The 13804-nt window shown below is 31.8% G+C and overlaps 1 protein-coding gene across 3 annotated transcripts; it reads left to right on the top strand.

Annotated features, from left to right (window-relative positions):
• The first annotated feature begins 380 nt into the window (after nucleotides 1-380).
• LOC137808201 (AP2-like ethylene-responsive transcription factor CRL5) lies at nucleotides 381-4387 on the top strand. Of its 3 annotated transcripts, none has more exons than XM_090299656.1 (8): nucleotides 381-993; nucleotides 1108-1780; nucleotides 1989-2071; nucleotides 2442-2530; nucleotides 2660-2733; nucleotides 2824-2874; nucleotides 2986-3062; nucleotides 3554-4387. In XM_090299656.1, exons 1-8 carry the CDS (start codon nucleotides 702-704, stop codon nucleotides 4183-4185), a joined length of 1971 nt encoding a protein of 656 aa, XP_090155782.1. In that variant the 5' UTR covers nucleotides 381-701; the 3' UTR covers nucleotides 4186-4387. The 3 variants fall into 3 exon arrangements, with proteins under 3 accessions (XP_090155782.1, XP_090155783.1, XP_090155781.1); XM_090299657.1 differs by having other exon boundaries at nucleotides 1989-2279; nucleotides 3554-4334; XM_090299655.1 differs by having other exon boundaries at nucleotides 436-993; nucleotides 2983-3062; nucleotides 3554-4334.
• The last annotated feature ends 9417 nt before the right edge of the window (nucleotides 4388-13804 follow it).

Below are 13804 nucleotides of genomic sequence, written 5' to 3'. Positions count from 1 at the left end.
TTAGTAATGTGTGTGTGACTGTGTGAGCGTGACCAATAAATTTGAGATGGACTTGGTTTGAGTTTTGAAGTTGCATTTGCATCCATTGTGCAAAAATGAGGCCTCTGTATTTGCTGTTGTTGGATGCAGCACAAGGGTCTTTTTTAGATAACAATAACTAATTGGTATTATTACTTTAATATGAGAGTGACTATGGTCTATGGACTAAGGAGTGTTACATAAAAGAGAAAAGGAAAGGAGGGAGCGTAGAATAAAGCAAAAGCGAAGGTCTTTCTCATACACGGATCCCCATGGAATGCGGGAAGGATGCCTAGCATTGCTTGCTGGAACACATTCTTTTTGTTTAGTTTAAAGGAACTTGCTTTGTTCCCTTTAGAAATGTGTCCACCGAGACACCCTTATATACATACATGCCAAGACACTCACATAGAAAGAAAGAGAGAGAGAGAAAGAGCTTATAGATGATGCAGTTGCCTGCAGGATCTGCATAGATTTGCTTACATTGTTTGTTAGATTTAGCCCACTCAGTTTTGCAACCGAGACAAAATTATTTATTTACAAAAAACTGAAGGAAAAGAAATTGGTCTAAGTGGTGGGGTGGGGAGGCTAGATAGTGGATATGGTTTCCCATTGAATATTTAGATAGATATATATATTTCTCTTGTTTGGTGAAGGAGCAAGGGAGTGTTTGTCGAGAGAAAATGAAGAGCATGGAAAATGATGACTCTGTTGACCTTAATAATCAAAATAACTGGTTGGGTTTCTCACTCTCTCCTCAAATCAACGTAGGTGTTCCTTCACACCCCCAACCTTCCTCTGCTGCTGAAGTGGTTCCCACAAGCTTTTACCACACTGCACCACTTAATAACTACGGCTTCTACTATGGACTTGAAGCTGAAAATGTTGGATATTATTCAGCTTTGCCTATCATGCCCCTCAAATCTGATGGTTCTCTCTATGGTATGGAAGCTTTGAGCAGGTCACAAACACAAGGTTAGTCCAAAACTTTTTCTATATTCTCTTGTTTTTGGGAGACTTGTTTTTTAGTGTGCATTATACTAATTGTTGCCTCTCTTGACCACTGTGTTTTTATCTATTTTTGTGAAGCAATGGCTACCACATCAACTCCAAAACTGGAGAATTTCTTAGGTGGGGAAGCGATGGGGACCCCTCACTATGAATGTAGTGTCACAGAAACAATGCCTCTGAGCTTAGACAGTGTGTTTTACAACCAATCCTCACGCCGTGACCCAAGTAACCAAACTTTCCAAAACCATCTCCAGCACATTAGCACTCAACATCAACATCAGCAAGAGCTTCAAGCCCAACACTTATCATATTACTCTACCTTGAGAAACCATGATATGATGTTAGAAGGGTCGAAGCAAAGTCAAACTTCAGACAGCAATCTTCAGATTCCAAACATGGGTGATGATGGAGTTCCTGCTCCTGGTCTTAAGAGTTGGGGAGTAAGGAACTTCCAAAGTAGCCATGCACAGGAGTCAAAGTTGATTGTTCCTGTGGAGGAAAATGGAGGTGAGTCAGGGTCTATCGGGTCAATGGCATATGGGGATTTGCAGTCTTTAAGCTTGTCCATGAGTCCTAGCTCACAATCCAGTTGTGTGACTAGTTCGCACCGCGCATCACCTGCTGTCATTGATTCTGTTGCCATGGATACAAAGAAAAGGGGACCTGAAAAGGTTGACCAGAAGCAAATAATTCATAGGAAGTCCATTGACACCTTTGGACAAAGAACCTCCCAATATAGAGGCGTGACAAGGTTTGTTCTCTTCTACCAACATCGCACTAATATGTTTATGCATTTGAATGAATAAAGCTATAGGTCAGTTGTTTGTTCACTTGATTTGCATAATATTATGTGTAATGGTTCATGCGTGAACATCCTCAACACATTTAACACTTCATCCCTTTTTGTGTTTTTTTGTTTTATTGTTTCTCTTTATTTCTAAAGTGTGTATGTGTATCAGGCATAGGTGGACTGGTAGGTATGAAGCTCATCTATGGGACAACAGCTGCAAGAAAGAGGGCCAAAGCAGGAAAGGAAGACAAGGTAAGAGAGTGGCTATATTCCCCATCACTTTTTCTTTTGTTTTTTTCTTGTGCATTTTTTAGGTCGAACATATCTATCTATTGTGTTCCACTGTTCTTTGAAGCAAAGATCTTCAAATTTTTAGACACCACTAACTATTACTTTTGGTTTGTATCTTTTCTTCCCGGGGAATGCATCTCAAAAATACGATGAATGTCAGTTTATCTAGGTAAGGTTTCTTAAGAACTTAAAATTTCTTTTAATTTTGAAATTCACAGAGCTTAGATTCACGAGACAGTTAAAGATAGATATCATTTAATATTTTGCTTATGACCTTAACAAAAGAGGAAAATTTATGTTTATTCAAGTCATTCCAAACTTTTGATTTTAGGGGGTTATGATATGGAAGAAAAAGCTGCGAGAGCATATGATCTGGCCGCACTCAAGTATTGGGGACCCTCCACTCACATAAACTTCCCTGTAATAAAAGATAATTTATTTCTCCTTTCTCTTTCATGTTTCCACTCAAGTTGTGTGGTCTAGTTCATAACAGAGAATAAAACAATAATCTTACGACATCTTTTTTTCTTTTACATTCTCTTCTAACAGTTGGAAAATTATCAAAATGAACTTGAGGAAATGAAGAACATGACGAGACAGGAGTATGTTGCTCATTTAAGAAGGTAAAATCTTGTTGCTATTTATCATCTGTAAAGCAAATAGTCAACAACTATTTTACTTATTCATGACATCTATCAACTCTGTCAATTCAGAAAAAGCAGCGGATTCTCTAGAGGGGCTTCCATGTACAGAGGAGTAACAAGGTCTTCTAGCTAACAATCATTCACAGTACATATAATTACAATTTAATTAGTAACATAAATATTTTTATATCTTCAATTAAAATGTCTGAAGTTTTTCAAACTTGGTAGCAGACACCACCAACATGGAAGGTGGCAAGCACGAATTGGTAGAGTGGCTGGAAACAAAGATCTATATCTTGGAACTTTCAGTAAGTTCTTTCATACTCTCTGGATAACTCTTTTCTTCCTCTGAATTAATGTACCTTTTTTTCTCTCAACGTGTTCACGTACCAATTACCATGTTTCCCATGGTAGGATACGACATAGAGGGCGCTTTATGACTTTGAAAACCTATTCTTTCATGTTCTCTAAGGATGCCCATCTTTTCAGCCACGATAAAGCTGATCATGACTCACTTTAATAAATATTGTAGAGGACTGTTAGTCCCGAAGAGACAGCTTTTATTAATGCTGTTATTCAGACTCATACACAATAATATCTTTAAATCTTAATTGTTCACTTAAATAAAATCTTATCCAATGTCACTGAACTCAAGTTTTTTACCAAATACTACTTTCCAAAGTGTCTGCCCCCCCAAAAAAAAGATCCATTGTATTAGGCCGAAGAGGAAAAAAACATTATATATATCCAATGTTGGCACAAAAAGCTAATCATTAGTCTTATTGAAATCAAACTCTAGGTACACAAGAGGAAGCAGCTGAAGCCTATGACATTGCTGCTATAAAATTCCGAGGAGTGAATGCTGTAACAAACTTTGACATAACAAGATATGATGTGGAGAAAATTATGGCGAGCAGCAACCTTCTTAGCAGTGAGCTAGCTAGGCGCAACCGAGAGACAGACAGTGGAACTCAGTATATTGATCAGAATCGTAAGTCTTCTGCTTATGATGACACTCAAGAAGCTATCCTAATGCAGAAGAGCTGTGAAAGTCAAAATGATCAGTGGAAGATGGCTCTCTATCAATCCTCTCAACAACTTGATCAGAATCCACCTAGAATTGAGAGTGACAGAACTAACCAATCCTTCTCAGTGGCTTTGGACAGCAATTTTCATCAAGAAGTAGAGGAATCAAGTAAGGTGAGAACGCATGTGTCAAATCCTTCTTCATTGGCCACGAGTTTGAATAGCTCAAGAGAAGGTAGCCCTGATAGGACAAGCTTGCCAATGCTCTCTGGAATGCCTTCAACTGCGTCAAAATTATTGTCTACCAATCCAAATAACGTGAATTCTTGGGATCCTTCACCCCATTTGAGGCCTGCCCTTTCTTTGCCTCAGATGCCAGTTTTTGCTGCTTGGACAGATGCATAGTTCATAGTTTCATAGTCCTTTTATTTTTGTTCTCTCAAGTAAAAATTCAATCCTTTTTATTGTCATTTTGCATGCATGGACAATACAATAGAAGGGTTGTAGCAAGTAAAATTGAGGGTTTAAATATTATTCGCAAGTTTAAACTTTAATTAGTTTCATGTTAACATTGTCCTAGTAAAGAACTCCTGAATTTTCATTTTGATATCCTTGTGGCCAGATTATGTGGACTCATCAATAGAAATGGACGAGAAGGCTATAAAAAGGTTATGATTGAGAAGGTGAAATTATTAAGGCAATATGGGGTGAAACACAATACATCATTTGTTTCAAAATTGCTGGTCCTCCTAAGTACATAACCCAGCTCAATATGTGTCCCAATTAAGCATAACTGGACCTGAGATATATATTTATTTTAATCCATCCCTTTGACCGTAATGATCCTCTTGATCACGTCATTGCTACTGATTCTCCACGTCCAGGGTCATCATTACTCTCACCTTTTCTTGCTTAACTTTGTCTAAAGGCAGCAGATATTCCCTTACCTAATTCAAACAAAAGGCAATTATATTCCCTCTGAATGACTTTATGTTATCTGATTCATCACTTAATGCCATCTCTCGTATTACAATTTGTCTGCTGCCTTAAGGAAAGCCACATAGTTGGAAAACTTTTCACATCTTTCTTTCATTATTTTATAAGCACTCTAATAATTATACTGGCCCTTAACACCCATCGTGGTCTATGAACAGCGCGTCTTTATATTAAAGTTTTAGTGGAACAAATATGAGATAAAAATGGAGGAGAAATGTTTCTTATATTATCATAACATAATGCTTTATAATTATACTAGTTTTAACTATTTCAAATCAATGTGAAGAATTGATTTTGTAGGTCCACGTAGTTATGCTGGCTATTGAGTGAAAATTAATCATTATAAGAAAAAAATTACATATTGATAAAAGAAAAATCAAAATATAAAGAAAAATTATATGTACTTTCATAAGTTGTCACAAGAAATATTCTCAAACTTCATCATTTTTCTTAAGATGTTTGTTGGAGATCCTACACCGATTAGAGATGAGGATACTCTCCTCACGTGCGTGTGATAACATATTATAGGTGGTCCGATAATGATCCGATAGTGGGTGGCCTGATAAGCCCAACAATTGCTAGAATATGCTCAACTTGGCTTTGATGCCATATTACAAAGTGAACTTTAAACCTAACTCAATCCCATAAAACCGGCTTATGGGATGAGGTTTGAACTCACTTATATACAATGAAATGTCCTAATCTCATGTGGGATTTCCAACATTTTTCTCAATCATTTGTATTTCCTCATACATAACAATCTTCCATCTTTCATCTTCATCAACTTCAGCATTTTCATCAAATTCTTGCTCCATATTATTTTCATTTTCCTCATACATATTACCCAAAACTGTTTTTCTATGTTTGATAAAATGTTGGTAAAAAAATTCAGAAAAGAAGCAACCTATTTTTATTAATTGAAGAAACATATTCCTAATCTGAAGAATAAAATTCCATCTAACAATAAACTCGACATTCTAAAGTTTTAACACTTTACTTATCTTAAACAATCAACCTCACTCGGCATGGGTATATTCACACTTCAGATATGCTCTCTTTTTTTCATTTCCATGCTCTTTTATGCTCATGATCTACGTTTAAATATGACACGAGGGTATAAAATAATATGTAATTGTCCCCAGGACCTTTGCTTGCTTATATTCTAGTTTGAGATTCTAACGCCAAAATTGCAAAATTTTTAATACATTGTTAATTAAAATTTACTTAACTATATTGTTTCTACTTCTTATTTAGTAACTCCTCTTATGATTTAATAGTCTTTTTTAAAATTTAACTAATAAAAAATGTTGATGCAGGAGACAAATATTAAGAAATTGAAGTGCATATATATTTATTCACACTCAATGTTTTAAATCATAGATTATTGGATTATAATAATAGATAAATTCATTATTTTAATTAATATTCTTCTAATTGAATTTATTTTGGCCTTTATTGTTATTAATTTTTTATTTTTAACCTAAGTTGTTTCTTTTGAATCAAAACAGAAAACAAGATCTGAAATAAATAATTAGATCTGCAAATATCCCAGAAAAGGAGTTGAATGCAAATTTCTGCAATATCTCTCACAACAGTATGAGAATCAATTACAATCAATGCCCAAATATGAAGAAAAATATTTGGAAGAGAAGAAGAATAAAATACGAAACTATTTGGGAATGAAGATATATGTTTAATAATTTGAAACAAGAAAGGAAACATCTGATAATTGTAAAACAATATCATAAGGCAATCTGATTTTGTGCAAGGAAAATAATATTATAAAAGAGGCTTCAGAAAGAGGAAGAAACAGCTTTTGGGGATCTCGTTTTAGATGAGCAAACACATTTTAGACCTAGTTTTTCTTTTCTTTGTAATTCTTTTATTTTGCTTCCAAGTGAAAAGTTAAACATTTTTAGTTGATTCCTTTGTAATTTCCCATTGAGTTATGAGGTTTTGGTTAATAAAAGTTTCATTTTTTAATTCTCTATAGCAGTTGTTTTAATATTTTAATCGATTTTTGTGAGAGGTTGTACTTAAACGCGGGATTGAGAGTCTTCCATATCTTAAACTTTGGCTTCTTAGTTAGTTTGCATTGTTCTAATTAATTTCTTGAGCGCATAATTTAAGAGATATGAGATAAGCATTTTGATGGAGTATATGCAAGGAACAAAGTGGGCACTGGTTGTAGATGCATCTTTTATTATTATTGTTAATCCTCATTACTTGCATATAAGTTTTGAATTTTGTTGGGAGATGACTTGGGGTCATTTGGCCACTTATATATTATCATCTATTTAGTGTTAGACAGATCTATACTGTAATCATTTTAATTTGACAGTAATGACAGTTATCAAAAGTCTAGAGTCGTCACATTTTTTACTCATCTTTACATAACAAGTAATTGAGTTAATTATATTAATCATGCTCATAAATTAAAAAAATTGAGTAGTATAAATATTGATTGAGATTACCTATACATGCTAATCTTAAACTATCGAGTAATATTTCTTCTTTAGTGACATAGAATATGAAACTAATTAATCAATACTTTATTTTAAATTAATTTTTGTTTAAAGGAATGTATAAAGAAATTATTAATAACACCAAATCCTGTTGTAAAACAATCCTCTTTAACTAGATTGATGTCATTAAGAGAGTTAAAGTGTGGTCATGATGATTTTTTGAAGTGACAAAAACTGAAGTAAAGGTGACTGATAATTTGAAATGGTGGGAAAAATGCAACATGAACTTGCATAGATCTCTAACATGATTAGTATTTCGTCATCCCCTCGTGGGAAATAATCACCCTAAGCTATCATGCCAGTGATTGTGAGCCCAAAAGCCTTGGTCAAGACAATTATGCACAACAGTTATTGTCTATTCTCATCTCAGCACTATATTCTGCATACGTATCCACGCCTTCAATATACCATAACACAACGTTTATTCTGAAAAGCTTGTATAATGTGTATAGTTACTGAAAAATTACTAATGGTGCGACAAGGAAATAGAAAGTATCCAATTGTTCACGCGTATTAATATACTGTGTGAATATTTAATGTGAAGACTACACCACCACCACCAACTTCTTGGTGAAAAAATAGTATATCCACTGTTATTGAAGGACCCTTTTGTTTTTTCCTTTTGCCTTTAATTAAGTGGGCGTGGCCTCCCAAATTTGAAAAGATAAAGTTAGCATATGGTATCCCAATTCCCTTACTAGGAAAAAAGCAGAGGAAACAAACATGTAAAAGAGAAGCATGCCGACGGCAAAATCAACGTGGACAGAATCAAGAGAGTGACCATTATGAAGTCAATAAAGATGAACCATGCAGAAGAATATGGAGGCATTACCAAAGTGTACGGCTTCGTGGTGAAGACAGAGTTTGGAAAAGTTCAATATGTCATGTCCAAGATAATCAATTCCAGTAGTTTAATTCAACTTTCACCTCTACCGTGCTTCATGGATCCTGCATTTTAGTGCTGATAATTAAATCACCAGATTTGATATCATTGGAAATTAAAGAGACTTTTAACTTTTATGCTTGTTGTGGATAGCTGTAATGTCAGCAATTTTAATTAGTCATCGATTTGTTTGTTCCCTTTGCCTTAAGCCTGGCATTATAGGGAAAAGGTTAACATTATAGTCAACACACGTCCTAAGCAATAATAATATCAGCAAGTCAAAATTAAGAGATATGGAAATATACAAGTTTGTGGTTATTTCAAGCCAAAATATTATCATGAATAAATGCAATGAAGCAGATCTTATCAGGACGTTTAAATTGCAACACATAATTTCTGGCATAAAGAAGCGACAAAAGGAGTACCTACAAATGCATATATTGCTCTTATCATTTCAAAATTTTGTCCATACATCACTTCAGTTCATGTAAATGGATTGAAATTTCCTGTCTATTTTCTTGATCCTCCAACAAAAGATAAAGTATCAAAAATCTAAAAATGTAGAAAGCTCAGCTAAAACAATGACTTGTTTCCTCTTCGTTGTTGTTGGTATGCATATGTCCTCATTTATCAGTAGATGCATGGTAGTTGCTTCAAATTGCAGATCTGAAGTGAAAATCATGACTGAATCGGGAATAACGGTGGAAATTAATTAACATTTACAATAAAAATATAGGGTCTTGTTGAAAAGAGAGTTTTTTTATTGAAAACTATGTAAGAGTACATTAAAAAATTATAAATTAATTATCCGCCAAAGGGCACTAATCAGTATTTTTCTAAAACTATATACTTTTTGACTTTCATGACAAGTGTCATTTTAAGTTTTTTATGCGTACCAAAGAAGTAATGATGAATATAGAACAAAGTAACAATTATACAAAACTAGGCTTAGAGTTAATATTACATAGAAAGCTAAAATTAATACTTCTTATATTCTTTTTTTAAAAATATTTTTATATAGAAATAAAAAATGCAATAAATATTGTTGAACCTAATAAACCAGTTATGACATTTCTATGTTATTTTTTTCCTGACAAATTAACTAAAAACTAAATTAAGAAAAAGGAAAGAATATCAAACTTGACTCTCTCATGACCTTAAGTTAAATAACACTAACATATCTATAGTTTTAAAATAGACATAACATATATTATGTTTTCAACAAAATAACATTCTCTAGTTCTGAAATAAGCATTCTCTTATGTTTTTTTAACTAAATGATAGTCATTTTCTTTATATTTTAAATGCGAAGTTATTCATCTATTTTATTTTAGTAAGAAGAACATATTCACTAAAAATTAAATTAAATCATTATTAAAATTAATTTTTTTAAAATATACAATTTAAATATTGTCTCTCACTTCATGAAAGCTTATCAAAACCCTCACCACTAGACACATGGTGAGAAATCTCTTGGTTGTGAATGGGCTGCCTCTTCCCCATACATTTATTTTTTGCCACCTCTTAAGCTTTTTATTCCAAAATACCCTTTTATAAAAAAAATTAAAGTGTAATTTATATTTTGGATTACATAATTAATTTAATTTTTTTTTAAATTTGAGATTAGATTCTGAATTACATAATCTGAAAATCTTTTCTGGATATGAAATTAGCTTCCAGATTATGTAATAAAAAATATATTCATATTACATAATCTATAAGCTACTCCCAAATACACCCAAATACAGAAAAAACTTGCAAATTATCTAATTCATAATACCATCATTTTAAAAATATATTTTGGATTACATAATTCAAAAGCTATTTCCAAATTTAATATTAACTTTTAAATTATGTAATTCAAAATATATATTTTTTAAAATTGTTCATAGATTCTATAAATCTGGAGAACACTTTTCGATTCAAAAATATCTTATAGATCATGTAATTTGAAATGTTTTTATAAAAAAAATAAAAATGAAAGACACTCAAATCAACCACAAACCAATGCAAGAAAAAGAGCGCGAGGTCCTTGGGTTATCAGGGTGAGATAAAATGGGAGAAGAAATAATGTGAGAAAGGTGTGTGGAATTTTAAAGGTTAATTTAATTTTTTACTGAAGGACAAAAAGATCTTTTTACATTTAGTATGATGCCGCAAGAATATATGGAGGTGCGAGAATATATGAAGGTGCAGGATGAAGTAGCCTTACGAATGATAGTTGATTGGGCCTACTCTGCGTAAATGCTTACTAATAGTTTTTAGGCTTCTTCTTCTTGCACCCCTACGTTTTTCTTTCTGCACTCCCACAATTTTGTAAATCCCAAAATTGACTTTCACATTTTATTTGAAAAAACTAGAGTTTTTTAGGTTATCGGATATTGGGATATGGGAGTGTGCTAAGGATTTATCAATCTGGAAGTGATTCGTGTTCTTTTTCAAATAAAGGGGTATTTTGAAAACAACTTATTGATCTCCGGATTGCTGAATCTGAAAGTCTAATTTTTGTTACGGATTGATGGATCCGAAAGATTACCGGATTCACCAATCCAGAATATTTATGGATTTTCCAATCCAAAATGCAAAAAAATAAATGTTGATTTCCCATTCTGTAAAATTACCGAATTGCATTGTCCGGAAGAAGAAAGAGTAGTATGGATCTTATGTGTATTTCGAGTTTTTTAAAAGTAGTAGGGATATTTTTGTCTTTGCATTACATTATGGGGGTGCAGGAAGAAAAATGTAGGGGTGCAGGAAGAAACTGCCTAATTTTTATTTTTAGTTTAGCCCAATATTGCTAGGCTGGACTTAGGCGAAATCCCAGTATACTAACCTGGGCCATTGTTATTAGCACCCCATTTTTTATTATGGCATGACAGTACTCTTCACATAAATGCTTTTCCATTTATCATTGTACAAAATGGAAACGAGTTTCCATTTTATATTGGGAGGTGCGCACTCTAAATATACCGAAATGTGTTTAAAATTTCCAACATTGTAACATACTCAATAGTTGAATAGCTTTAATTACAGTATATTTAATATTGCGTGTTCTTCTTGTACTATTTATTTGGCATTTTTTTAGGGAATGACTTTTATCGTTTTTGGATGCTAAACAATGTTGATTGTTTTCATATGCTTGGTTCATTGTTGAAATGTAAAGTAGTGTTAAAGAAAAAAAAAAGGTATTTTTAGAGAAAAAAAAAATCAAATGTCATCTTTAGTCTATCATTTAGACATTGTTAAATGTTACATAAAAACGCTCACTTCTTTTTAGCATACTAAATGTGCTCTTTAATGAGAGTAAATAATCTTTTATGTTTTGTAACATTAATCTTTATAAGGAAAATACAGTTTAGTATATTAAAGAAAAATGTTAGAAAAGTTAATTTAATAATATAATTATAATATGTTTCTGGGTTTTTAGTTTTTTTTTTTTATAATTTTTCATTTCCGTCTGTCTTCTTTTCTGTTTGTAAGCTTCTTTTTTTAAATTTTCTTTTTCCTTGATTTGTTTTATTATTTTTATTCTTTGTTTTGTTTTTTTATTTCTTGTTTTTCATAACCAATCAGTTATACATAATTATTTTTGGATTTGTATGTATTTGATTTGCACATTATATATAATATGTTATATATTATTTGTGGATTTTCTTTTTCTTTTTTCTCTTAAGAAATGGAAGTAATCTATTACTATAATTTACTAATAGGACTCTATATCTACAAATAAGTTTTGATATAATGTGTGAAATGTGGTTAGAGGTTTGTTCTTATTTTGGACATCTAATCATTTTCTCTATTAACAACTTCACTTAGTTTGACACAAAGAGGATTAGACTAGTTTTTTGACTTTACAGAGTGCATAGAAGTGAAAGATTTTTGTTGTTGGAAATTCTATGTTTCTATATGATAATTAGAGCGTAGAGATGTGTTCAGGTTACTATTGATTTCATCTCGAATTTTATATAGATATTGTAGTTTTTGTTTTTTAAAAGTGTTTTGTAGAAAACCTTTTATACCAATTCGATTACTTTTTTATTTATATACTTTTTTACTGATTAAAAAGTAATATAATTTACTCGCTTTCTATTTTTTGCATTTGTTTTATTTTTCGTCTTTTTGAGTGAGATTGTCATGTATAATGTAGTGGGTTGAAATGAAAGTTAAAGTGCATTTAAGTTTGGTGTGTGAGTTTAGAAACAGATATTAAGTTTAATTGAAAATGAGTCATATATAACACATCAAACAACTAAAACTTATAAATAATGAGGTTATTACAAAAAGTGCAGACTTTTCTGCTCTCTGATACCATATTACAAAATGGACTTTAAGTCTAACTCAACCCCATAAAACCGGCTCATGAGATGAGGTTTGCACCCACTTATATACAATGAAATGTCCTAATCTCTAGTCGATGTGGGATCTCCAACACATCCCCTCACGTCGAGAGTGATAGCTTGTGCGTGGGACAACATATTATGGGTGGTCCGATAACGACCCGATAGCGGGTGGCCTGATAAGTCCAACAAACACTCGCTAGAACAGGCTCGAAATTGCTTTGATACCATATTACAGTCAATGAAGATAAATATTCCTCGTCTGATGTGGTGCATCAAATGGAGCGCACGTAATAGCAATGGAGAAAGGGAGATTCTGATGAACCCTACTTGCAAATGAAAAAGAGACAATGACTTAAGCATAAAAGAGAAAAAAATATAGAAAAGAAAATACAAAAGAAATTCTTATTTATTTATGTATATGAGAATAAAATACATGGTGTATATATAAGAAAAAGACTAAGACCTAGCTGAAATAGAAAAGGAAAGTTAAGTCAACAAACAAAACTCAATAACTTAAAACAGAAAAGCTAAATATGTTAACAAGATATGAAGAAAAAAAAAATTGTCTCGTACAAAACGTTTAATAAACTATTCCACGTTCAAAATTTAGAATTGTAACTGTTTTTTAAAAAAAATGATAGAATATTAGTTTGAAAAATAATGAAGAAAAATAGTTTTCAATTCATTATAAAAATAAATAATTATTTATTAAATGTTTAAAAATAATAATAAAATAATTAAAATGTCCAAATAAAGTAATAAAATAAATATTAATATAAAAATAAAATTGATAAACATCAAAAGAATAATTAAATAATTAAAGTAAAGAATCCTTTATATATATATATATATGGGGATTTCCCATAACTATTTTTTATATATATAACTGTTTTTTATATATATAAAAAAGTTAATTTTAGTTTTAGTTATTTTGTAATTTTGTAAATATTAAAACAGTTATCAGAAAACAGTTTTGAATTTAGTTTTTTTAAATATATATTTATTTCTTCAGTTTTCACTCACAGTTTCTTTTTTAATTTGAATTTCTATTTGAAATTTTATTATCGTTTTTCTTTCCTTCCACTACAAAAAAAAGTGTATATTGTGGCGGTTATTTTCGTATAAACTGACGTTTATAACCGCCACAATATACGCTTGTGGCGGTTTTCCAAACCGCCATAGAACTGGCTGCCACAAAGTTTAATGTGGCGGTTTTACTCTATCTGCCGCAACACCCGCCACTTTAAACATAGTGTAAATAGTGGCGGTATTTATATGTA

Source organism: Phaseolus vulgaris, chromosome 3, assembly GCF_051622355.1.
Source record: "Phaseolus vulgaris cultivar YP4 chromosome 3, ASM5162235v1, whole genome shotgun sequence".
Lineage (NCBI taxonomy): Eukaryota > Viridiplantae > Streptophyta > Magnoliopsida > Fabales > Fabaceae > Phaseolus > Phaseolus vulgaris.
The sequence above is the reverse complement of the archived record's forward strand: the minus strand, read 5'-3'. Positions and strand labels throughout refer to the sequence as shown.

Coding starts and splice junctions, on each gene's coding strand:
- LOC137808201 (XM_090299655.1), top strand. CDS start 702: ATGAAGAGCATGGAAAATGATGACTCTGTTGACCTTAATAATCAAAAT. Junction 2,531..2,659: donor CCACTCACATAAACTTCCCT/GTAATAAAAGAT, acceptor CTCTTCTAACAG/TTGGAAAATTATCAAAATGA. Junction 2,734..2,823: donor TATGTTGCTCATTTAAGAAG/GTAAAATCTTGT, acceptor CTGTCAATTCAG/AAAAAGCAGCGGATTCTCTA.